At 45.9% G+C, this 26,644-nt stretch overlaps 1 protein-coding gene across 2 annotated transcripts in view; it reads left to right on the top strand.

The window, feature by feature from the left end:
- Window positions 1-26,644, top strand: part of KCNK2 (potassium two pore domain channel subfamily K member 2) — a 136,586-nt gene that overhangs the window by 28,054 nt on the left and 81,888 nt on the right. The window contains exons 1-2 of one of the 2 annotated variants that reach the window (XM_029046957.2): window positions 20,900-21,060; window positions 24,088-24,398. In XM_029046957.2, the coding sequence (XP_028902790.1) occupies window positions 21,015-21,060; window positions 24,088-24,398 (357 nt within the window). In that variant the 5' untranslated portion in view covers window positions 20,900-21,014. Of the gene's footprint in view, window positions 1-20,899; window positions 21,061-24,087; window positions 24,399-26,644 lie in introns of those variants that run through there. The other variant, XM_029046958.2, reaches the window with a different exon arrangement.

The raw sequence follows: 26,644 nt of genomic DNA, 5'->3' as shown, positions 1-26,644 counted from the left end.
TACATTCTGTTGAATTTTACTTAGCTTTTTCAGACATATGTAAGTGCTGGTTGGAAGTGTTTGAGCCTGCTATAGGTTTGTCTACCAAAAAAAAAAGTGTTCTTATATTTTTAGTCATGTAAAGTAATTGCCAGTGGTTAATTTAGACAAATTGTAGCAGAAAATAGTCTTCATGTCTGGATTAAGGTACCCAAACTGTCGTTCTATAAATAGCAAATGAAAATGCTAAATGGGAAAATATGTAGCAAAGAAGTATATTCCATAGCTTTTTTTTCCATACAGAAAATTTAGTCCTTCTTAAAAGCGATCATTCACCATGTATAAAATATCTACAATATTTTTACATTGAATATGTGATTCAAATCGAGGAAACTTGCATGAAATCTTGAAGTTTATTATTTTAGTTATGAGTGTTTATGTATAATGGCTTAATTGTCAGTGTATCTGTATCTGAATATATCTGTTTATTGTTATATTTACTCTCCCAAGTACTTAGTACAGTGCTCTGCACATAGTAAGCAATCATTAAATATGACTGAATGAATTATATTTATTGAAAGACTACTATGTACAGAATACTATATTAAGAACTTGGGGGAGTATTTCAGAATCAATCAATGGCATTTATGGAGCAATTACTATGTGCAGATAATTCTTTCTCTGAACCCCTTCTAGTCACTTTGATGTCAGCATGTCCACCTGACTGACCCTCTGTGATGCAGAGTTTTCCACCCAAAGCCTCCCCATCGACCCCCACCCTTCCCCCAGCCTCTAAGCTATCATGCGATGCCACATTGCTTCTGTGTTTGAGACTGTGTCTCCCTAAATCCTTGGGAAACTATCAAACTACCTGAGATGGCCTTGGGCAGTGGGCACAGTCTAGTTCCAGGGTGTTCTGGGTCCGTACAGAATCTGGTTGTAAATAAGATTCCTGTGGAGCATGTTTACAACCTTAATTCCATAGACATCAGGATTAGATGGTCACTGAATGTCCATGAGACAATTATCTTCCCCTCCAGTGTAGCTGTTAAATGGTATTTCTTTTACACATTAGGCTTCTTACTCGATTAGTAATATTATTTGGGGTTATTAAATGAATAAGGAATAATTTGAAGACAATATTTCCATTTTTTAAAAGCTAAATCAACCTTTGGGGCTACAGTGACATGATTATGGGCCTGAACATTGATACAAATCAGTGTAAAAGCAAATTAAGCCAACAAAATCCTGCTGTTTTCTAACATGACTTGATCTACAGAGAATGTGACGGGAATGGACTTTACAAGGAGATACATGTTTAAGAGGCAGGGTGAGGACTGGAAAATTTAGGAGAATGATGTCTTGGAGTGAGAGACAGAGTTACGAAAAATAGTGGAGAGGATTAAAATTTACCTCCTACCAGCAAACGTGATTCTTCCCACTGCATCAACTATTTTACGGTAGATGTGATCACACTGCAGCGGAACACACAGCGGTTGTTTATCTGAAAGGGCATTTATACACTCATGGGAGAAAACAAGCCGCAGTGGTTTGCAAGTTTCCACAGCGCTTAGTACAGTGCTCTGCACACAGTGAGTGTTCAATAAATACGATTGAATGAATAAGGATTAGCACCCTTCCAAAGCATACTGTATTAAACTTAGTGTTCAGTGAGGCAGCTGGGTCTAGAGGAACAAGTCCAGGTGTTTAGAGGAAGGTTTAGAAATTGCGGCCCAGTCGCCTCTTATGTGGGAGTGTTTGTATATGGAGGGATGATCTCTAGACTGTGAGCTCATCGTGGGCAGGGACTGTGTCTATATGTTGTTGTATTGTACTCTCCCAAGTGATTAGTACAGTGCTTTGCAGACAGTGAATGCTCAATAAATTCTTTTGAATGATTAAGAAGTTGTAAGTATATTTGAAAAGGAAGGGTATTAGAAATACAGTTTATGGAAGCATTCTAGTTAGAGACTTAATATTAAATCTTTACAAGAGATTAATAATCATTAACAGGCAGCCTGAGCTGACTTGATGGTGTTACAATGGATACTGAGAATCTTCAACATGTTACTATGATTAGAGTGGGAAAAAATGGCCAAACAGTCCATGATTTTCATTGGGCATCACGAAGGTCTTCAGCAGAGATAATTGCCTGCGCTTGTTCGAAAAGCTTGAAATGACTTTCGTGGAATAAAGGCGTTCTACCACAGGCCAAAGGCCCAGAGATAAATATGTGGCTTTAATTTAGAAACAGGAGATCAGAGCCAGACCGCAAATCAAGGCAGATGGGGTGTCATTGGAACCATCACAACTTTTATTAAGATGCCGCTTCAGATCAGATCAGGTCCCTTGAGACCTAAATAAGACAAGTGGTTCTCTCATCAACCCATCTTTCATGGGCATCCTAGCTTGCGTCAGCGTTGTGCTGCTTCCCTATGCAATCAATCAATCAATGGCATTTATTAAATGCTTACTCTGTGCAGAGAACTGTACTAAGTACTTGGGAGAACACAGTACAACAGAGTTGTTAGACACGTTCCCCGCCTGCAAAATGCTCACAGCCTAGAGGGATTCAGCCACTAATGAATGCCCTGATTTATAAGAGTGTACATATGGGAAATAGATCACTGAATCTCATATTGTCCCCAAAAGTCAGAAGGTTACCATAAGCACTTGTTATTTGATTGAAATGGAATGTTCTATCCTCACCACCTTTGCACTTTGGGTGCCGATCAAAAGTTTGTAATCCAGTAGATAGAACAGTCACTGCATGACTCAGATTCCACAAGCTCAGCGGGCCTAGGCTTGTTCAGTCTCTTCTGGATAGCACTCCAGAGAACACTGAGATGCTCCAGGAAGTGATATAGGCATCTCTGAAGATCACTGTCCCCTCTACATTGTTTGGAATCACTCTGCATTAGAGTGAAGCTTCTGCCTAAAACAGAAGAGGTAAAACAGAGGTCCCAACAACTCATGGCTCTAAAAATCCAAAAGTTCACATCTCAGAGTGCAGGATTCTAGTCCACGAGTTCTGGCAGAAATCCAGTTGTGGTAATTATAGTCTTTGAACTTAATTTCCCTTGCAGTTTCAAGGAGAAAAGGTGCACCTACCCCTTGTTGTCTGAGTCGGTATGTAGCATTCTTTAGCATTGAGGTGCAGTGTTAAATGATGACAATGTTTCACTTCCAAGGTTATGAAATAAACTTATTCATTGGCCCATTTTGGGAGAATATAAGGCCAACTTTGATGCTGCATTTATATACTTTATTGCTTATGAGACTAGAAAATAGCTAGTCATGTTATTTCATTAAAACTTTTTATCCTTTTGTGTATTGACCAGAAGTCTAAAATTAATTTGCAAACTTTGGCTAAGCCAAGCCCTCAGAGTTACTGAAAAACCTGAATTTATCTTTAAGCCTACAAATGGTTATGTCTTTGGCTTTTCCTGATTCCACATCTAAGTTGCAGAAAGGAATATAAATTTGAGCAAGCAGATTTACCGTCTGTCGGGATGTGAAAAAGTAAGGTGTGGAGAATGGTTTAGGAGTGAAAACTTGAGGTTAGAAGAAACAAGACCTCTTGTGAGCTTTTAATTTGCCACGGTATGGTCTAAGAACTTGGCTTCTTTGAATTTCCTTTTGTTTCTCTTCAGTGGGGTGGAAATACTCTGAATCTGGCAGGTGAGAGGGGCTTTGGCAATGCAAAGAATTAGCGATGTTGTTTTCACAATTCATGGTTAAAGTTATAATTTCCTTTTCTAGAAATAATGTCAACAATAAATGGAAAATGAATTGGACTGTGCTATGTCTGTGTTCCTGTTAATAGTGGTGAGTTATACATCCCAGAGAGAATTGAGGGAAGAGATGCTTTTCTAAACTAGTGTTGTCTATTCACTGGATATCCAAAGATATTGGACTAGCCTATACCATTGAATATGCCTGGAATCAATCAGTCGGTGCTATTTATTGAGCACCTACTGTGTACAAAGCAATGTGCTAAGCACTGGGGAGAGAACAATGCGATAGAACTGTAGGCACATTCCCTGCTCCCAAGGAGCTCACAGTCTAGAAGGGGTGACAGACATCAAAATAAATAAATTTAGACTGTGAGCCCGTCATTGAGCAGGGATTGTCTCTATCAGTTGCCAAATTGTACATTCCAAGCACTTATTACAGTGCTCTGCAAATAGTAAGCGCTCAATAAATACTATTGAATGAATGAATGAATGAATGAGTTCATAAGCGCGATGAGGCTGAGGGTGGGTGAACATCAAATGCTTAAAGGGCACAGATCTAAGTGCATAAATGTCACAGAAGGGAGAGGCTATAGGGGAAAAGATGGTTTAATTGGGGAAGATTTCTTGGAATTTAGTCCCTTGCTAGATTGTAAACTCCTTAAGGGCAGGGATTGTCTACTTATTTGATTGTTCTCACCCAATAAATACCATTGATTAATTGTCTCTGGGTGTGTTTGCGATTCTGGGGCCTAGATCCAGTACACTTTAGCTAATGTCTCTGGTCAGATCCAGAGCTGAAGAGCTGGGAGAGTTGGGATAAGGTAGAGGGAGAGATGAGGTAAAAGTGATCCCCTCTTCATTTTGCCTCTGTTCTGATGGAGTCCCTGTCTGGGATAATTTATGATCAAAGGTGTCATGTCTAGGGCAAGGAATTTGAGCAGGCAGTTCCTGGTTTCTAGAGAGGGTCCCAGAACCCTGCTGTATAAAGCCCCTCCCAAATGGGAACTCACATGACAAATGATTTTTAATAATGATGTCATTTGTTCAGTGCTTATTCTGTGTCAAGCTCTGTTCTAAGCGCTGGAGTAGATACAAACTAATCAGCTTGGACAAAGTCCATGTCCCACATGGGGTTTACAGTCTTAATCCCCATTTTACAGATGAAGTAACTGAGGTCCAGAGAAATGAAGTGACTTGCCCGAGCAGGCCACAGCAGACAAGTGCTGGAGCAGGGATTAGAACGTAGGTCCTTCTGACTCGCAAGTCCTTGCTCTGTCCTGAGGGAGAATTCAGTTTTGCCTGAATTGTACAAGGAATCTACCTCAAAATCAGAGGGCAGCTCAGATCCCACATCCCTCCAAACAGGCAAACACATTTAATTACATAGAAAGATTGGCAAGTTATTTTGGAATCTGTGCAATGCACTACTGGCTTTCCTTTGTGAGGTGAGTGTCAATGGAAAACACTAATCAAGTTTTTTTTTTTCCAACCACCAGTCATCCAAAACAAAACCACCACAAAATTCAACATTCCACAGTTAGAGTTGATGTCAAGAAAAGAAGAAAGTTTATACAACTCATCATTATGTTTCTGTAAGCAAATACCAGAAATCAGTGACAAAGATTTGATATTCAAGTTTCATTAGGATGAGAATCCCAGGAATCTGATACTAGGATGGGAGAGTGAGGAGAGAGCCCAGAGAAATCAGCAAGCAAAGAAAATGTATATGTATAATGTATGGAGAACAGTAGCCAACAGATGTACAGTCATTACTCTTGTAATGCCAGAAATGAATTCTTGAGAATGCTGTTCTAAGGAAAACTCATATTATAGAACATAAGCCTTTACCGATCCTTCACACATGCTCTACCATTTCTTCCATTATTGCATTGCTTTCTATCCAGATTAAACGTGTATTGTCAGAAGAATGTTCCCTAATTCCTCTAAAATTCTAGCCAAAATGTGTATTGAAATCGTGTGGTATGGTGACACTGACAATGGAATCTTAATGCCCAACAAGAAATTACCATCTAATATTTCATATTTCTCATCTTTTCTAGTGCTTCTTAGTGACTTGTAATTCCTGTGCCCTGTAATTCCTCTCTTTTTTTTTTTGTTGTCTATGTCTCAGTTCAGTCAATCAGTGGTTACTTATTGCGGGCTTATTCTTTTTCTAATGGTGCTTATTAAGTGCTTCTTATGTGTTAAACACTTCTAAGACCTGGAGTTGGTATAAATTAATTAGGTTGGGCACAGTCCCTGTCTCACATGAGGCTCACAGTCTAAGTAGGAGGGGGAGCAGGAGAACTGAGGCACAGAGAAGTTAAGTGCCTTGCCCCAGGTCACACAGCAAGCAATTGGCAGAGGTGGGATCAGAACCCAGGTCCTCTGATTCCCAGGCCTGTGCTCTTTCCACTAAGCCATGGTGTGTCTACTTTGTGCAGAACACTGTAATAAGTGCTTAGGAGAGTACAAAATAATTGGTAAACATGAACCCTACTCTCTAGTTTACAGTCTAGCTGAGGAGACAGACAATGAAATCAGTGATAGATAGGGGAAGCAATAAAGTTGAAAGATGTCTGTGACTGCTATGGGAGAGAAAAAAGTGAATACCCAAACACTTCAGGATTGAAGATATCAAACCCGGTAATCCAAGGAGAGCCTGACCTGTACTAAATAGAACAGAAGGTGTATTTCCCTGTGTATTTCTTCAAACGCCTTTCAATTCTGTTAGTATTTCATGGCTCATATTTGTCTGGTAACTCTCCTGGTCTTTTTCTGCTTAACTTCTTGATTAGTCAGTCTTTTCTCAGTTTATTCTGCTTCCTGAGTGTGGCGCTTTGCCCTTTCTCTTCCTCAGCTCTACCCTGTTTTTGATGGAATATTTTTCAAGGCCCCGTGGATGCACTTGTCGAGGTCACTTGGAATTCCTTTCCTATCTTCCAAGGAGAACAAACTTACTCGATTTACTCTTGTCTGCAAACAAGGAGTGCAAATCCCTCTCTCCCCAGTTAGAGGAGAGATTGGGCTGTTGAATGTGGAGTGTCAGATAGCTTCATTGCTGGGAGATTTTGTTCACACAGCAAGATTTTCTTTGGGGAAGAAGCGTGGCTCAGTGGAAAGAGCCCGGGCTTGGGAGTCAGAGGTCATGGGTTCGAATACCGGCTCTGCCACTTGTCAGCTGTGTGACTGTGGGCAAGTCACTTAACTTCTCTGTGCCTCAGTTACCTCATCTGTAAAATGGGGATGAAGACTGTGAGCCTCACGTGGGACAACCTGATTACCCTATATCTACCCCAGCACTTAGAACAGTGCTCCACACATAGTAAGCACTTAACAAATACCAACATTTCACCTCCACCTCACCCAACCAAGTATTGAGCATGTACACTGTATTAAATGCTGGGGAAAATACACAGAAGGCACTTAGAACACAGTGTCTGGCTCATAAGGGGCTCTCATTCTTAAGAGGATAAGGACAGGTTCACTGAGAAAAATCAATTTAGATAGGATTCAAAAATGGTAAACTTCAGAATAGCAGCATATGAAAATGTATTAAAATTCAACAGAAATTAAAACTTTAAGACTTTGTCTACTGCTTGGCTAGTTTGAGGTGGTTGGAGATAGTTCATGGGAATCTGAATCGTAAGTTTCTTACTGTTCCAAATAAAGTCTCAGTCCTTCTCCAACATTCTTGACGAATCAATTAGTCAGCCAAGTAATCGACCAGTGGTATTTATGGAACTTTTACTGTCTGCAGAACACTGAATTAAGTGCTTGGGAGAGTATGGTAGAGTATGTTGACACTAGCCCAGCCCTCAAAGAGCTTCCACTCTAGAGAGATGTGGAGAAGAAAGGACTTCAGTTGGTTGTATCCACTGCGGGAGTACTGGGTGCAGAGCACTCAACTGAGCACTTTTTGATTCCCTGTGGTACTCAAGTGCTTATTTTGTGCCAGGCATTGTACTAAGCTCTGGGTTAGATACAAGCTAATTCATTCATTCAGTCATATTTATTGAGCATTTACTGTGTACGGAGCACTGAACTGAGCACTTGGGAGAGTACATTACAACAATAAACGGACATATTCCCTGCCCACAACGAGCTTACAGTCTCATCAAATTGGATACAGTCTGTGTCCCACATGGGGCTCACAGGCCTATTCCCTATTTTACAGATGAAATAACTGAGGTACAGAGAAGTGAAGTGACTTGCCTAAGGTCATGCAGCAGACAAGTGGTGGAGCTGGGTTTAGAACGTAGGTCCTTCTGACTCCCAGGCCGTGCTCTATCCACTAGGCCACGCTGCTTCTTTAGCGCTTGGGATAGCACAGTACAACAGAGTTGGAGATGTGATCCCTGTCCACAAGGAGTTTACAGACTTCAGCCTGCTTTCAGTTCCTGAAAAGGTTGGGCTTCATCCTCAAGGTAATGGACAGTGGATGTAAGACACCCTTGCCTTTCCAGCCAGGGAGGACTCCGAAGCCCTAGTGGTGTGAATGGCAGGGGCTCTTTGCGGCCAGTTGTGTTTTTTTTTACCTCCACTACAGAATTACACAGTGTCAAGAAAATAGATCACAGATGAATGCTGGGATCCTGTGGTTCTAATAAAGGGCTTTTTAATAGTATTTACTTGCCTATTCTTGGGAGAGCTTGAAAATGCCTTCAATGAATCCATTTTAGGGAAGCAGTAAATGTCAATTGAGAATTTACCTGCAATTGCCACAGGTGGAAAATGTTAGCTAATAAAGTCTAGACTGATGTCAGATTTACCTTCATTTTCTTGCAAAAGCAATTTATTATACTCCTTGATGAAAGCAGCTGGGAAATCCTGGAGTGGATTTCCCTGTTTAACAAAGTGGGTTCTAGTTCTTGTCTTTGTGTACTGGTAACTGACAAGGATTTCATAGAGGCTTTTTCTTGTTCAAACTGTGTCAACTCATGATCCCCTCCATTTCTGGGAATGCATAAGCATGGAGGCTATTATTATTATTATTGTTGTTATTGCGATTGTTCTTGTCTGTCTGTCTCCCCCGATTAGACTGTAAGCCCATCAAAGGGCAGGGACTGTCTCTATCTGCTACCGATTTGTACATTCCAAGCGCTTAGTACAGTGCTCTGCACATAGTAAGCGCTCAGTAAATACTATTGAATGAATACTTTATAGTTCTTATGAATTTTCAATGGATGTCCACATTGTAGAAAGCCCTGAGCAGAAAATATGGAATATAAGGTTCCTATACTAATTCAAAATTTAAAAACTATCAAAAGAAAGAGAGGTCTTATGAGATGAATCAGCACCAAGCTTTTACATGAAGGGCGTAGCATTAAGGAAACCTTCATCATCATCAATGGTATTTATTGAACACTTACTATGTTCATTCATTCATTCATTCAATAGTATTTATTGAGCGCTTACTATGTGCAGAGCACTGTACTAAGCGCTTGGGATGAACAAGTCGGCAACAGATAGAGACAGTCCCTGCCGTTTGACGGGCTTACAGTCTAATCGGGGGAGACGGACAGACAAGAACAATGGCACTAAACAGCGTCAAGGGGAAGAACATCTCGTAAAAACAATGGCAACTAAATAGAATCAAGGCGATGTACAATTCATTAACAAAATAAATAGGGTAACGAAAATATATACAGTTGAGCGGACGAGTACAGTGCTGTGGGGATGGGAAGGGAGAGGTGGAGGAGCAGAGGGAAAAGGAGAAATGAGGCTTTAGCTGTGGAGAGGTAAAGGGGGGATGGCAGAGGGAGTAGAGGGGGAAGAGGAGCTCAGTCTGGGAAGGCCTCTTGGAGGAGGTGATTTTTAAGTAAGGTTTTGAAGAGGGAAAGAGAATCAGTTTGGCGGAGGTGAGGAGGGAGGGCGTTCCAGGACCGCAGGAGGACGTGACCCAGGGGTCGACGGCGGGATAGGCGAGACCGAGGGACGGCGAGGAGGTGGGCGGCAGAGGAGCGGAGCGTGCAGGGTGGGTGGTAGAAAGAGAGAAGGGAGGAGAGGTAGGAAGGGGCAAGGTGATGGAGAGCCTTGAAGCCTAGAGTAAGGAGTTTTTGTTTGGAGCGGAGGTCAATAGGCAACCACTGGAGTTGTTTAAGAAGGGGAGTGACATGCCCAGATCGTTTCTGCGGGAAGATGAGCCGGGCAGCGGAGTGAAGAATAGACCGGAGCGGGGCGAGAGAGGAGGAAGGGAGGTCAGAGAGAAGGCTGACACAGTAGTCTAGCCGGGATATAACGAGAGCCCGTAATAGTAAGGTAGCCGTTTGGGTGGAGAGGAAAGGGCGGATCTTGGCGATATTGTAGAGGTGAAACCGGCAGGTCTTGGTAACGGATAGGATGTGTGGGGTGAACGAGAGGGACGAGTCAAGGATGACACCGAGATTGCGGGCCTGCGGGACGGGAAGGATGGTCGTGCCATCCACGGTGACGGAGAAGTCTGGGAGCGGACCGGGCTTGGGAGGGAAGATGAGGAGCTCAGTCTTGCTCATGTTGAGTTTTAGGTGGCGGGCCGACATCCAGGTGGAGACGTCCCGGAGGCAGGAGGAGATGCGAGCCTGAAGGGAGGGGGAGAGGACGGGGGCGGAGATGTAGATCTGCGTGTCATCTGCGTAGAGATGGTAGTCAAAGCCGTGAGAGCGGATGAGTTCACCGAGGGAGTGAGTGTAAATGGAGAACAGAAGAGGGCCAAGAACTGACCCTTGAGGAACTCCAACAGTTAAAGGATGGGAGGGGGAGGAGGCTCCAGCGTAGGAGACCGAGAATGATCGGCCAGAGAGGTAAGAGGAGAACCAGGAGAGGACAGAGTCCGTGAAGCCAAGGTGAGATAAGGTATGGAGGAGGAGGGGATGGTCGACAGTGACAAAGGCAGCAGAGAGGTCAAGGAGGATCAGAATGGAGTAGGAGCCATTGGATTTGGCAAGAAGGAGGTCATGGGTGACCTTAGAGAGAGCAGTCTCGGTAGAGTGGAGGGGACGGAAGCCAGATTGGAGGGGGTCTAGGAGAGAATGGGAGTTAAGGAATTCTAGGCATCGATTGTAGACGACTCGTTCTAAGATTTTGGAAAGGAAGGGTAGTAGGGAGATAGGACGATAACTGGAGGGGGAAGTGGGGTCAAGAGCGGGTTTTTTTAGGATGGGGGAGACGTGGGCATGTTTGAAGGCAGAGGGGAAGGAGCCCTTGGAGATTGAGTGGTTAAAAATAGAAGTTAAGGAAGGGAGGAGGGCAGGGGCGATGGTTTTAAGAAGGTGAGAGGGAATGGGGTCCGAGGCGCAGGTGGAGGGGGTGGCACTTGCGAGGAGGGAGGAGATCTCCTCTGAGGATACTGCAGGGAAGGATGGGAAAGTAGGGGAGGGGGTTGTTGGGGGGGAGGGGAGAGGCAGAGGGGTGACTTTGGGGAGCTCAGACCTGATCGTGTTGATTTTCGTGAGGAAATAGGTGGCCAGATCATTAGGGGTGAGAGATGGGGGAGGGGGAGGAACAGGGGGCCTAAGGAGAGAGTTAAAGGTCCGGAACAATCGGCGGGGGTGATGGGCATGGGTGTCGATGAGGGAGGAGAAGAAGCTTTGCCTGGCGGAGGAGAGGGCAGAGTTAAGGCAGGAAAGGATAAATTTGAAGTGTGTGAGGTCGGCTTGGTGCTTGGACTTTCGCCAGCAGCGCTCAGCAGCTCGAGCATAGGAGCATAGGAGGCGGACAGAGGAGGTGATCCAGGGCTGTGGGTTAGTGGAGCGAGAGCGGCGGAGGGAAAGGGGGGCGAGAGAGTCGAGATGAGTAGAGAGGGTGGAGTTGAGAGCGGAGACCTGATCGTCGAGAGTGGGAAGAGAGGACAGGGCGGCAAGGTGAGGAGAGATGCTATTGGAAAGACGGATGGGATCGAGAGAGCGGAGGTCTCTGTGGGGCCGTAGCGAAGATTTGCAGGGGGAGGGAGTGTGAGAGATGAGGCAGGTGAGAAGGTTATGGTCCGAGAGAGGGATTTCAGAGTTGGTGAGTGAGGAGATAGTGCAGCGGTAGGAGATGACGAGATCGAGGGTGTGACCGAGTCGGTGAGTGGGCGCGGTATGGTGGAGGAGGAGGTCGGCAGAGTCGAGGAGGGATAGCAGGCGGGCGGTAGAGGAGTCGTCGGGTACATCCGTATGGATGTTGAAGTCTCCAAGGATCAGAGTGGGCAGAGAGAAGGAGAGGAGGAAGGTGAGAAAGGGGTCAAGGTGGTTGAAGAAGTCGGAGGTGGGACCGGGAGGGCGGTAGATGACGGCGACAAGTAACTGGATTGGGTGGTAGAGGCGAATACTATGTGCAAAGCACTGTACTAAACACTTGGGAGAGAACAGTACAGAGTTGGTAGACAAATTCCCTGCCCACAGTGAGCTTACAGTGTGGACGGGGAGACAGGCATTACTATAAATAAATCACTAATTTATAGATGCATACATAAGTGCTGTGGGGTTGAGGGTGGGGCATATATCGAAATGCATAGATGACACAGAAGGGAGAAGGGGTTGGGGGAAAAGAAGGTTTAATTGGGGAAGTCCTTTGGAGGAGATGTGACCTTAATAAGGCTTTGAAGGATGTGACCTTAATAAGGCTTTGAGGTTGGGGAGAGTGGTGGTCTGGTGTATTTGGAGGGAGAGCGAGTTCCAGTCTAGGAGGGGGATGTGGGAAGGGGATCAGTGGTGAGATAAAAGACACCGGGGACAATGAGTCAGCTGGTATTAGAGGAGCAAAACACGCATGCAGGCTGGACTGTAGTTGGAGATCGATGAGGTAGGAGGGGACAAGCTAACTGAGTGCTTAAAAGCCAGTGATAATGAGTGATAGTGATAAGGCCAGTATTAGTTTTGTAGATTTAGCACCATTCTTCTATAGACCTGCCAAGAGATAATTGAACATAATGATTTTGATGAATTTAGCAAAATAGTGAGACAGAGAAAAAGTCGAGTGGACTTCCTTTCTTTATGTGCTCTGTATATAGTGTTTTATAAATAAAAATGATATTTACCTTCAGGCTTGGTGGATACAATCTGATTTCTTAGGATTGTGTTTGGAATCACAGGGGATATAAAATATTTAAGTACTGTTGGGGCGGCTTTGGACTGCGCATCCTTGAAGTTTTCTTGTAGACGTGTGCTCATGAATAGTCTGATTCAGAGACTATTATTGAATGTGGGATGGGGGAGGTAAGTGAACTCACTGTGGAATAGCTGATAAAGTGAGTTATTGCAGTAGATTCTTTGGAGATGTGAGCCCCCTGGAAAACATTTCTTCAAGGTTACCGATGTAATCGGGGATTTTTAAGAATTCAAAGATATACCCATTTGTAACATGTCACTTTGAATAGGCCAAGGTTACAAAGCAAACCACGTGGTAAAATTAGTTCATTGTGTTCAGTGAGCCCCCTGCTAGGTCAGGCAGAATTTTAGCCCAGCAACATGGGAAAGATAACCTTTAGCCTACCTCGCTATTGAAAAATCCCCTATCATCAGTCCAATAAAATTAATAGGTGTCCAAGGACCGAAAAGAAGCAAGGTGAGTCCTAAAGAACCGCCTTTCAGCCAAAAGACCTAAATAAGTGTAGAAAATTCAGCCTCTCATTTCTTGGGTTTCATGGAAATTGCTGTTTATTGGTTTCTATATGTGTATTTGCTGCAAGCAGCTGCTTATGCTTTTTCAACCTAAGGAAAATGCAGAGGAGGTAAATCAACTTCTGTAGGAGGGGTGGGGCCATTGGTAAATGGAAGCAGACCAACTCAAACCCCAACCTTGAAATTTGTTGCTTCTATTGCCTAATTAGAGAAAGAGAAATTTTTTTTAAGCCTATCTCTTTCTCACTATACCCCATGACAATTTTTTTTGATTTTAGGCCATGTCTGGTGTTTAATGCAGCTATTTTATCCTGATGATTGTGAAATCTTCCTCCTGTTCCTGCTTTCTGGAAGTCATTTGTGTCTGTCTGTCTACCCCATTAAATTATAAGCCCCTGGAGGGCAGTGACTGTGTACCTGGCTTCTGTTGTACTCTTCTAACCGCTTCCAGGGCTTTGCAGTCAGGAGGTGCTCAATAAGTACCACTGATGATGATGGTGATTGCTGCTCTATGCTGTACATTCATTAAGAAAGATGGGTGGCTAAGCAAAGATAGAGCAGAAAATGGGGGTGTCTCCGTGTGCCAAAGCAGAAAAGCAGTGCCATTGTTCAAAAAATAATCACAAGTCCTAGGATCCATAAAGAGGAGTTAGCTTCAAGGAAGTGAACTCATTTTTCCAGTCTTCACTCTGTTCTGCACCATGGGGATTACAGTCCTAATAAAGGTAGTAATAACGGTATTTGTTAAGTGCTTACTACGGGCCAGGCACTGTATTAAGCGCTGGGTTGGATACAAGCAAATGAGGTCGGATGCAGTCCCTGTAAATCGTTCACAGTCTTAATCCCCATTTCACAGAAGAGGTAACTGAGGCACAGAGAAGTTAAGTGACTTGCCCAAGGTCACTCAGCGACAAGTGGCAGAGCTGGGATTGGAACCCAGGTCCTTCTGACTCCCAGGCCTGTGCTTTATCCATTAGTCCATGCTGCTTCATCAGCACAGCATATGCTGCTTCATCAGCACGGCATATCCTGCTTCAAGGAAAACTCGTGCTGTAGAAACACACCTTGATTGACACCACAGACAAGCATTCAACCGGGTCCTTCAGTATCATACTGGTTTCTATCCAACTAGATACGTATTTTCAGTTGAATGTTCCTTAAGCCCTAACAGTGTTCTATCTAAAACAACATTGCAAAGGCATGAATTTTGGAATAGCTGAATGCATTAGTGTCAGGCAAACCTTTATTAAAGTACTGGATGTAGTTATGGGGTCTAGAGGAGAGCAAACAGGTGAATTAAAACTTGGGGAAAAGGAGAAAAGACTAACTAAATGAGGATGTTTGGCTGAAGATTAGAAGGGGTGGGAAAATGCGTGGTAGTCTCTTGTATGCCATCTGACCTCGTAGCATATGATAAGTTATTTCGTGGGTGCTGATAAATAGATGTTCTTCATTTCCATTACAGGGTCCACAAGTAGATATGAATTTAAATTGCACCAGGAGGGATTTGAATTAAATTTAGGTTGTTGGTCCCAGAACACATTAGCCATCTCTTTCTCTGGAGATCTTTAAGAATTGAATAGGCACTCAATTTGTGTGAGTAGATGTAGATGCAAAGCTTACTCTGAGTTGGATTCAATGCATTTAATCTGAGATGCCCCCCCTTTTTTTTTTAAGATCTCCCGTAGCCCTAAGTGTATCGTTGGGGCCGAGAGTGAATTTGATGTTTTAAAAATAATCAAGGCTATTCTATAGTCAAAGCTGTTGGGTAGGGATTGTCTCTGTTTGTTGCCGAATTGTACTTTCCAAGCACTTACTATAGTGCTCTGCACACAGCGCTCAATAAATACAATCGAATGAATGAACGATTGAAATTTAAACTAATTTTAATTGATCTGTGACCATACAGGGAGTCTGGAGTTGCTGTGCACAGACCAGAGGAAATGAGGTAGTCAAAGATGATTTTTATTTCCTGTAGAAACCCTCGGGAAAGGACTTCTGTACCACTGTTAACAGCACAGTGTGTTTTTTCACCTCCCAGTAGGTGCTCAATAAATGTTAACCATCACAGCAGGAGAGCAAACACCTAGCCAGGAAAAGCTAAATGAAAAGAGGAGAGTTTATCTTGTTTGGTTTTCAAAGGAGTCCTGTCCATGCCAGCTCTGGGACCGGCATTATTGAGAAATATTTCCCCCTCTCTTCCCTCTCCTAGCCATTTTGGACCTATCACTTCCTCCAGTACCTGTTCACTTTCCCCTTTCCTTTTTCCCTGCCCCTCCCTCACTCGGATTCCCTTAACCAGGCTCAGACTCCTTGGATCTCAAAGTCGATAGTTCCGGGACCTCGTTCTGTAGAACTCTCTTCCCCCTACCCCACCGATGCTAGCAACGGGAAAAGGTATTCTTACTGGCCGTGGGTGCTCTTGTGGCATTTATGCGTGATTTTCTTTTCATGGTATTTGTTATGTCCTTACTATGGGCCTGGCGCAGTACTAAACTCCGGGGTAGATACAAGATATTCCAGGGTGCTGTAGCTATTTTTATCTTGCCTAATTAATGATGGCCTACTCGACCCTGAGCCATTTTCTTCATGAGAAGCAGCGTGGCTCAGTGGAAAGAGCACGGGCTTTGGAGTCAGGGCTCATGAGTTCGAATCCCAGCTCTGCCACTTGTCGGCTGTGTGACTGTGGGCAAGTCACTTAACTTCTCTGTGCCTCAGTTCCCTCATCTGTAAAATGGGGATTAAGACTGTGAGCCCCACGTGGGACAACCTGATTCCCCTATGTCTACCCCAGCGCTTAGAACAGTGCTCGGCACATAGTAAGCGCTTAACAAATACCAACATTATTATTATTATTATAATGATATTTGTTAAGCGCTTACTGCATGCTAGGCACTGTGCTAAGCTCTGGGTTAGATACAAGCTAAGCAAATTGGACACAGTCCATGTCATCCCCTAGATTCTAGATTCTATTTATTGCTATTGTACTTGTCTGTCCGTCTCCCCCGATCAGACTGTAAGCCCGTCAAAGGGCAGGGACTGTCTCTATCTGTTACCGATTTGTACATTCCAAGCGCTTCGTACAGTGCTCTGCACATAGTAAGAACTCAATAAATACTACTGAATGAATGTCCCAAATGGGACTCCCAGTCCTAGTCCCCATTTTTACAGATGAGGAAACTGAGACACAGAGATGATATATGACTATCCAAGATCACACTGCGGGCAAGCGGTGGAGCCACAAATAGAACCCAGGTCCTCTGACTCCCAGGCTGCTGAGCTCTCCCCTCTCAACCGGAAATTCGTTATGGGCAGGGAACACGTCTGCCCACTCTGTTGTATTGTATTCTTCCAAGCGTTTAGTACAGCGCTCTGCCCGTCGTATGCACTCAGTAAATACCACTGATGATGAAAGAGAGGTGCTCAGGGGTGGGGGACACTGCAAGTGAGAAGCAGCATGGCTTAGCGGAAAGAGCTCGGGTCTGGGAGTCAGAGGATGTGGGTTCTAATCCCTCCGTCACTTGTTCTGCTGTGTGACCTTGGGCAAGCCGCTTAACTTCTCTGTGCCTCAGTCCCCTCATCTGTAAAACTGGGATTAAGACCGTGAGCCCCACGTGGAGCAACCTGTTTACCTTGTATCTATCCCCAGTGCTTAGAACAGTTCTTGGCACATAGTAAGCGCTTAACAAATAACCCAGTTATTATTATTCTTCTCAAGTGAGGAGGGAAACCTTTCCTGATAGAGTTCTGGTGTAGGGAACTGAAAAATGATTAGCCTCCGGAGCAGGGGCGAGAGGAGGAGGTGGTCTCCCTCCTGGCAAGACCTGTCCGTCCGATGTGTGGCATTGTCTGCCCAGTCTGGAGGGTCGTGGCTCCAGGGGCCTTGGGTTTGGGCTTTGTGGGGGGCTCTTCTGCCCCTTCTCCCACCCCCAATCCCTCCCAGCCCCAGAGAGAGAAGGAGGCACACGGCTTGGCTTGGGGTTAGACGGTCCATCTTTGAACCGTCTCTCCTGTTAGCTTCCCGCTGGGATGCGGTGACTTCCCCCGGGGCAAAGTTCACTGGGGCACCGATTCATTCATTCAACCATATTTATTGAGCGCTTATTGTGTGCAGAGCACTGTACTAAGCGGATGGGACAGGGGAGACGGGGGGGGGGGGGGGGGGGGGGGAGGCTGCCACCAGAGAGTTAATCATTCATTCTATCGTATTTATTGAGCTCTTACTTTCTGCCGAGCACTGGACTGAGTGCTTGGGAAAGGACAGTACAGTAATAGAGACAGTCCATGCTCACAACGAGATTCATTCATTCAGTCGTATCTATTTTATTAATGATGTGTATATAGCTATAATTCTATTTATTTTTATTGATGTTATTGTTGCCTGTCCACTCACTTTGCTTTGTTTTGTTGTCTGTCTTCCCCCTGCTAGACTGTGAGCCCATTGGGTAGGGAACTGTCTCTGTTGCTGAATTGTACTTTCCAAGTGCTTAGTACAGTGATCTGCGCACAGAAAGCACTCAATAAATATGACTGAATGAATGAATTTATTGAGTGCCTACTGTGTGCAGAGCACTGTACTAAGCGAGATCACAGTCGGGGTGGGGCGGGGGGTGGGGGAGAAGACAGACATCAGTACGAGTCGACAGAGAGCAATGTAATAATAATAATAATAATAATGTTGGTATTTGTTAAGCGCTTACTATGTGCAGAGCACTGTTCTAAGCGCTGGGGTAGACACAAGGGAATCAGGTTGTCCCACGTGGGGCTCACAGTCTTAATCCCCATTTTACAGATAAGGTAACTGAGGCACAGAGAAGTTAAGTGACTTGCCCACAGTCACGCAGCTGACAAGTGGCAGAGTCGGGATTCGAACCCATGACCCCGGACCCCAAAGCCCGGGCTCTTTCCACTGAGCCAGAGGTCTGGGACCGGGTGGTGTGGAGAAGCAGCATGGTTTAGTGGTTTAGTGGGAGTTAGAAGGTCATGGGTTCTAATGCTGACTGCCACATGTCTTTAGTGCTGAATTATAATAATAATGATAATAATGTTGGTATTTGTTAAGCACTTACTATGTGGCAAGCACTGTTCTAAGCGCCGGGGTAGATACACGGTAAATCGAGTTGTCCCCAGTGGGGCTCACAGACTTAATCCCCATTTTCCAGATGAAGTAACTGAGGTCCAGAGAAGTTAAGTGACTTGCCCAAGGTCACACAGCTGATAAGTGGCAGAGCCGGGAGTAGAGCCCATGACGTCTGACTCCCAAGCCCATGCTCTTTCTACCAAGCCACGCTGCTTCTTTCCAAGAGCTAGTACAGTGCTCTGCACACAGTCAGCGCTCAATAAATACGATTGAATGAATGAGTGAATGTCTGCTGTGTGACCTTGGCCGAGTCCTTTCACTGCCCTGGGCCTCAGTTCCCTCCTCTGTAAAATGGGGATTCAGAGTGTGCGCCCCAAAGTGGAACACGGACTGTGTCCCACCTGATTAGCTTGTATCTAACCCAGCACTTAGAACAGTGCTTGGCACATAGTAAGCGCTTAACAAGTACCATCATTATTATTATAGGGGGGCGAGAGGACTGGGGGGAGGGGGAGAGAAAGAGACGACCCTCCCCCCTTACAGAGCATCAAAGAGAGAAGCATTGCGTGCGTGCACACACACACGCATTCGTTCCTTCAATCGTATTTATTGAGTGCTTACAGTGTGCAGAGCACTGTACTAAGCCCTTAAAAAAAAAAGGAGAGTATATGTGGATAATAATAATAAATAATAATTATGGCATTTGTTCCAGGCACTGGACTGTGCTCTGGGGTGGATACAAGCGAATCGGGTTGGACGCAGAACCGGTCCCACGTGGGGCTCACAGTCTCCAGCCCCATTTTCCAGATGAGGGAACTGAGGCCCAGAGAATTGAAGTGACTCGTCTAAGGTCACCCAGCAGATAAGTGGCGAACTCGGTGTTATTCCTTCCTTCATTCACATGTACACATAATAATAATGATAATAATAATGTTGGCATTTATTAAGCGCTTACTATGTGCCGAGCACTGTTTTAAGCGCTGGGGTAGACACAGGGGAATCGGGTTGTCCCACGTGGGGCTCACAGTCTTAATCTCCATTTTACAGATGGGGTAACTGAGGCACCGAGAAGTTAAGTGACTTGCCCACAGTCATACAGCTGACAAGTGGCAGAGCCGGGAGTCGAACTCATGACCTCTGACTCTGAAGCTCAGGCTCTTTACACTGAGCCACGCTGCTACACATGTAGAGGAGCAGCGTGGCTTAGAGGAAAGAGCCCAGGCTGGGGAGTCAGGTGTCATGGGTTCTAATCCCGCCTCCGCCGCTTGTCAGCTGTGTGACTTTGGGCAAGTCACTTCACTTCTCTGGGCCTCAGTTCCCTCGTCTGTGAAATGAGGATGAAGACCGTGAGCCCCCTGTGGGACAAACCGATTACCTTGTATCCCCCTCCCAGCGCTTAGAACAGTGCTTGGCACATAGTAAGCGCTTAACAGATGCCATTATTATTATTGTGTACACGCAGAGAGGGACCCGCAGGCTCATCCACGCGTGTGCACACCCAGGCACACTCCCCGGGGCTCTTGCCGGCGTTGGGGACCGAGGGTCTCAACGTGCCCGGCTAGGAGGGCAGGTGGGAGAGGAGGGCCGCAGAATCAAGCGCTCAGCACGGTGCTGGAGCGCTCAGTACAGTGCTCCGCACCTAGGAAGCGCACAATAAATACGATTGATCGAACGAGGAGTTAGAGAAGCAGCTCGGCTTAGTGGAAAGAGCCCGGGCTTGGGACTCAGAGGTCGCGGATTCTAATCCCGCCTCCGCCACTTGGCAGCTGTGTGACTTTGGGCCAGCACTTCTCTGTGCCTCAGTGACCTCCTCTGGAAAATGGGGCTAAAGACTGTGAGCCCCACGGGAGACAACCTGATTTACCTTGTATCTACCCCAGCGCTTAGAACAGTGCTTGGCACGTAGTAAGCGCTTAAGAAATGCCAGGGTTCTTCTTCTTCTTATTCACCGCTGAATTTCCTTGCTGCTAAAGCCCGGGGGGGAGCAGAGGGCCGTGGGCGGGGACGGCCTCTCTTTCTCTGCCGGGTCGTACTTTCGGAGCGCTCAGCGCAGTGCTCTGCGGACGGTAAGGGCTCAGTAAATGCGGTGCAATGAATGAATGCCGGTGGAGCATCCGTCCAGGAGGAGGAGGAGGGAAAGGGGTCGGGAATTGGGGGAATTGGGCGGGAGGGGGAGAGCCCGCGGAGGTGCAAGGCTAGGAGAAGGTGGGAAAAGGAGGGGGACACAGCCCCGTACTCACACACAGACACACACACACACACACACACACAGAGACGCAGGCAGCCTTCGCAAGGGAGACACAAAGACATGCCAAGCAGGACTGGCGGAGGTCCCCGCACAAAGCCAGCGGGGCAGGGAGCGCGCAGGGCCCCCGAGCCCCCCAGCCGGCTCCTGGCCGCGCCCCGTCTCCACCTCGCCCTCTCAGCGCCTTTCATCTCCCTTCTGCCTTTATTCCTGCCCCCCTCCTCCTCCCCTCCCGCCCCCCCCCCCCCCGGCTCTCCCCGCCTCCCCGGTGTCAAACAAAGACGGGGAAAATGCCTGCCCGACCAGCCAGGAGCGCGCAGCCGGTCTGTGGATGAGAAGTGAGTACCGATGGCGTGTTTTTAAAAAGCTCCAAGTCCCTTCCTGAACGCTCCATGCTGCCCAGCGCTTCGCAGGAGGGACCCGGCTATAGAGCAGGAGGTGAGATAACCTGACCGCTCCCTTCCCTTGGCCTTCCCTCTGCCCTGCTGGCCTCTTCCCCTTGGATGCCTAGGATTTCAGCCCCCTCCCCGGGCCCCCCACGACGGAACGTTTCGCCCCCCGACCCCGGCGTCGAGGTCCCCCTCCTCTCCTCATCCCTCCACCGTCTCGCTGTCGGCCTCTTTTCCCTCCCCTCCCCACCCCTCTCTCCAGATTTTGGACCTGGACGCGGACACCTCGTCGAGGACCGGCGGAGAACAGCTCCCGAGGCTGGGCGATGAGAGGAGAGAGGGCAAAGCGAAGATGAGGTCAGGGGCAGAGTTGAGCTGGGCGTGGGGCCCCGCCGGTTAGTGTCTCCGGGCTGGGGAGCGGCGGTGCTGGAGAATCGTCGCCGTCCGTCCTGGCCCGGGGCTCCCGAGAGTCGGAAGATTAAGTAACTGGGCGAGGGTGGACAGCGGTACCGAGGCCAGAAGCAAGAAGGTGGGGATCGCCCCCCTTTCCGGGAGGCAATCCTCACCCTCACTCTTCTTGTGTGCCGTGCAGTTTTCCCGAGAGGGCATTAGGGAAAGTTGGGGATGCCCTGGATTTTGCAGGGAGGCTCAGATTTCTCCTTCACTTGCGTGCATTTGCGAATTGACAACCCTGGGATTTCATCTAGGGTTTTGTCTCGAGTTAAAGAGGAAAGGGAAACTCTGGTGATTTTCGATCTCAGGCATTGATTTCTTCTTTGCTAGATTGCACCGTGGACCCTAAAATGTCTAATGGGAGATGGCTCCCAAAGTTTTACAGTTTTCAAGCTGAAATGTTGGATCCGGACATATACCTGGGCAGAAATCGGGAATTCACTCTAAGCCACGGAGACGCTATTTTCAGGTGCCCAGGTTAGGGGGATGGAGCTCCTGGGGAATCAGTATAGATCGCGAAAGGGTTCTGTGATTCTTAAAGGGCCAAAAGCTTGAGTGGAGAGAGAGTCAGGGAACGAGATCTAGGGTCTCTTTCAAAACAAGTGACATGTGAAGCACCTGACCCGGCCTGTGACATTTCTCTATTCTGTTCGATCCGATAATTGGATTCTAGTCTATTTTCATTCTTGATTGTTGTTCATTCTGAATACCCACCTACCCCTACGTGAGCTCTTTGGGGGTTTCAGTGATTGTAAAAAAGGCCTGTCGTGTTGTTAAGCCACTGATGGTACCTTTTTGGGGGGGTAACCCTTTTCCTCATTAAAGACCTGACTTGTTTGCATAATAATAGAAAACAAGGTCGTACTTTACAAATATTTGATGATATCGAATACATTTTAAATGTTCGGTGGATGGTGTCACTGCTTTTATTCAAGGGAAACAATCGTACGTATGTAATACAAAAAAACTGCATTAATGTGTACCTAAATATGCCACTGAGCCTATATTTTGTAGCGCCCGCAGTTAGAGCTGATTTTCTTTATATAGATCACAGCCATGACTTCCCCTTTGACAAGTGAGAAGAAATCCAAGCTCTCGACTGGCTGAAGAGTGTACCCTTTCACCCTCCATCACTTCAGATTGATGCTTGGATCTAATGCTTTAAATAGCTCTGTAGCAGTGGTTTTCTTCCAAGGGCTATTCTGCTATATAGGGCCGCGTTATTTTATACTCTAACTCACAGTGGGTAGCTTAAGAGAAGAGAGTTTCCACTTGGAGAGTCTTTGAAAGTGTCTTCATAGAGTATCTTAGGGCATATCTTGCCTTATGGAATTTCGGTCTCTTGGGTTTGCAGATGCGAACGAGCTCCTCATAAAGCAGCAAGCCAACATTTTAAAAGTTGATATATCTTTTCGTTAACAGCTGAATTCATGTGAAACTTGGTAAGGTGGGCTGTTCTCACTGCATTTACACCTCGTAATCTCAGTTAGATGAACATTGCCATTCCAATCAGTTTGAGGCAGAAATAGCTCCCTGTCCTTTAGTAGACGATTGATGCTTTCCCCCAATGCTTATTTCTCAGTTCCTTTTTTTTCTAAAAAGAAAGCCATTAATGTTATTTTTGAACAGCTGGGATTAATAATAAATGGTTTTACAGCCACATCCAAGTGTTTGTGAATTTGTAGGAGAAGACATAAATTCTCTCTAATGGAGCAATTATCTCTGAGCAGAGCATGTAGGATGGGCACAAGGCAGGAGGCAAGATGTAAAAAAAAAATTCTTGATTATTGCTCAATGGCAAGATTTCTCAATTTTCATTTGTCAGTGAAAAATGCAGTTTGTCTAGCTTTAGTCATAACTAATGCTGTGTTAATATGGGTATCAGCTGCTCTTGTTTATTTGAAAATAATATGCTACTGGCTAAGAGGACATCACAGTAGAAGAGGATGAAAGAAAGGCTCTTTTACTGGATGGCAGGGAAATAGAATCCAAATGATGGAAAGACTCAATTTCTTGTTTATCATTAGAATTTCCCCTGTGAAATATTGGTGACTTTAATGTGAGCGACAGGGCTTATAGAACCCATGCATCCCAACAAAAAATAACGCTTTCGTCAAAAGAGCTTGACTGTGGAAGAACTCGAGGAATCGTACTGGTCTGTGAGCAGGAATGTGTCTGTTGTTATAGTGCACTCACCCAAGCGCTTAGTACAGTGCTTTGCACACAGTAAGCACTCAATAAATACCACTGAATGAATGAATTTGGGTTGTATCGACAGGACAGACAAGTGTAAAAATAAAATTCGACCTGGGTTGTAGCCAAGGTCTGTAAATTTGAGGTTAAATAGGAATTGCTCACTAAACGCTTTAAAATAAAGATTTTTAGATCTTCCCACTTGCACTCAGTACAGCTCTTTTATACCTGTATTAACGAATACTGCCTATGGCACTGGATCTCATATTCTAAGAGTCCTATGTTTCACTCAGTCTCCTCCTACCAAACAAATCTATATAAATGGTCTTTAATAGTCCATACAGAGGAGTCCATCAACCTTCCCTGGCTCTAACCCTCCCCACGGTTCACAGACCACTCTGACCTATCATTCTTTCTCTGTTGTTGGCAGTGGCGGCACCTGACTTGCTGGATCCTAAATCTGCCACTCAGAACTCCAAACCGAGGCTCTCGTTTTCTACGAAACCCACGGTTCTTTCTTCGCGGGTGGAGAGTGACACAACCATTAATGTTATGAAATGGAAGACGGTGTCCACGATTTTCCTGGTGGTCGTCCTCTACCTGATCATTGGAGCCACCGTGTTCAAAGCCCTGGAGCAGCCCCACGAAAGTTCCCAGAGGACCACCATTGTGAATCAGAAGCAAGTGTTCATATCACAACACTCCTGCGTGAATGCGACTGAGCTGGACGAACTCATCCAGGTAACCAGTGAGGCGGGATGGTTCCATCTTCCCTGAGAAGGAAGAGTCTGGTTTAGAGTAATGGCTTAATGGTGAGGAAGACAGTAGAGTGGAAATTACCCTGGGCTATGCAGGCAATAGGTTCTCTTAAAAACACATGGACCGAAAGCAGGAATGAAGGTGAGCGTAGTGGTTTTACGGTGGATGGGCCACTTGGCTAAAGTATTTGATTTGCTGTGACCCGTGTGTGTTTATGGCAGGCTCCTTTGCTGCTTGCCCAAAGTGTGCCAATTAAACCAGAATTAAAGACAACTTACTTGTCTCCAGAGCATTGGGTGTAATCCTGACTTTGTTTTCCCGTGCTTTACTCGCCTGCTATTACAAACCATGTCAAGAAGCAATTCATCACCTTTCTGGGAAGCTACTTTTTGACTGTCGGTTTTTTGTGTTGAAAACATTTCTCATTCTTCGGACAAAATAGGAATATAACTCCAGAAACCGATCTCCCTCTGAGAACAGAAAGGAAAAGTTGGCTCATTGCTTTCCATTATTGTACTAGCCCCATCGTAAATCCTGATTTCCCTAACATCTTCCCTTCTATTTGTGGCAAATATCCGTTGGTTTTCATCATCATCATCAATGGTATTTATTGAGTGCTTACTGTGTGCAGAGCACTGTGCTTAGCGCTTGGGAGAGTACAATACGACTGAGTTGGTAGGCATGTACCCTGCCCACAAGAAGTCTTAGAGATCTGAAGGTTCTTGACCATCATTCCTGTCACTGATATCCTTAAAGTGCTTCTACACTTCTCCCACACCCCACCTGGACCCTTGAAATCCCTTGCTCCTAAATAGTCTGCAGAGCCCACATCCTATCTCAGGTCCTAGACAACACAAGTATTTTCCCACCCTCTCAAGGCTTTCTATTCTCTACCCTGGAAACCTGACTCTTTATCAGGTTGGCAGAGACCCTCCCTCACAATTTCTGCCACAGTTGGATCCTCTTTCCCCTCATCTTTTTTTTTAAAAAAAATACAATTCTGATAGTGTCTCTTAAGTGCTTATTACGTGTCAAGCACCGGTATTTCTTAAGCACTCATTATGTGTCAAGCACTGTTGTAAGTACTGGGGTAGATACGAGTTAATCAGATCAGACACAGTCTCTGTCCCGCATAATAATGTTGGTATTTGTTAAGCGCTTACTATGTGCCGAGCACTGTTCTAAGCGCTGGGTTAGACATAGGGGAATCAGGTTGTCCCACGTGGGGCTCACAGTCTTAATCCCCATTTTACAGATGAGGGAACTGAGGCACAGAGAAGTTAAGTGACTTGCCCACAGTCACAAGCCGACAAGTGGCAGAGCTGGGATTCGAACTCATGAGCCCTGACTCCAAAGCCCGTGCTCTTTCCACTGAGCCACGCTGCTTCTCTTGGGGCGCACAGTCTAAGTAGGAGCGAGAACAGGAATTGAATTCCATTTTACAGGTGAGGAAGCTCAGGCACTGAGAAGTTGAGTGACTTGCCCAGGGCCACACAGCAGGCAAGTGCCAGAGTTGGAATTAAAACCCAGATCTGCGGACTCCCAGGCCCAAGCTCTTTCCACTGGACCATACTGCTTCTCATAATTCATCATCTGCCATTATCCCCACGGTACTTAAATCTATTGTATTCTCTTCTGCCTTTGAACTGCTCAGCTGAATTCTGGGATCACTCAGTGTTGACCCAGACTCTGAACATTCTTCCTGTCTGCCATAGAGCCCCAAACCTTGCCCTTTTCCTTTCTGGATCCTGTTCCCATTCCTACCTGAGGCTTCACAACGAGCTGAAGTTGGGTGACAGCAGGGAGGGCCTCATTTGCCTGTAGTGTACTCTCCCAAGTACTCAGTGCCCCACTACATGCTACTGATTGATGGACCACAGCAAAAAGGTGCCAGTTCTCTGCACCTCTGCACCTAAATGCAGCAGCGTTTAGGGTTGTTTTGAGCTGTCTTTAGTGCCTCTGGGGTCTGAAAGGTGGGAAGACTCCAAGAAATTGAAGGTCAGCGACAAAGGGAAAGGGGGTCGAGACGAACAGGAGTAGAGTAGACTGGGCAGGGATCGTGCCGACCAAGGCTATTTTTTAATGTTGTTCATTAAGTGCTTCCTGTGTTCCAGGCACTGCAGGGATACAAGCTAATTAGGTTGGACAGGGTCCATGCCTCGCATGGGGTTCACAGTCTTAATCCTCATTTTACAGATGAGATAACTGAGGCCCAGAGAAGTTGCCCA

The sequence above is a fragment of the Ornithorhynchus anatinus genome, chromosome 19 (assembly GCF_004115215.2).
Source record: "Ornithorhynchus anatinus isolate Pmale09 chromosome 19, mOrnAna1.pri.v4, whole genome shotgun sequence".
NCBI classification, from domain to species: Eukaryota; Metazoa; Chordata; class Mammalia; order Monotremata; family Ornithorhynchidae; genus Ornithorhynchus; species Ornithorhynchus anatinus.
This window is presented reverse-complemented; position numbering and strand designations above follow the sequence as displayed.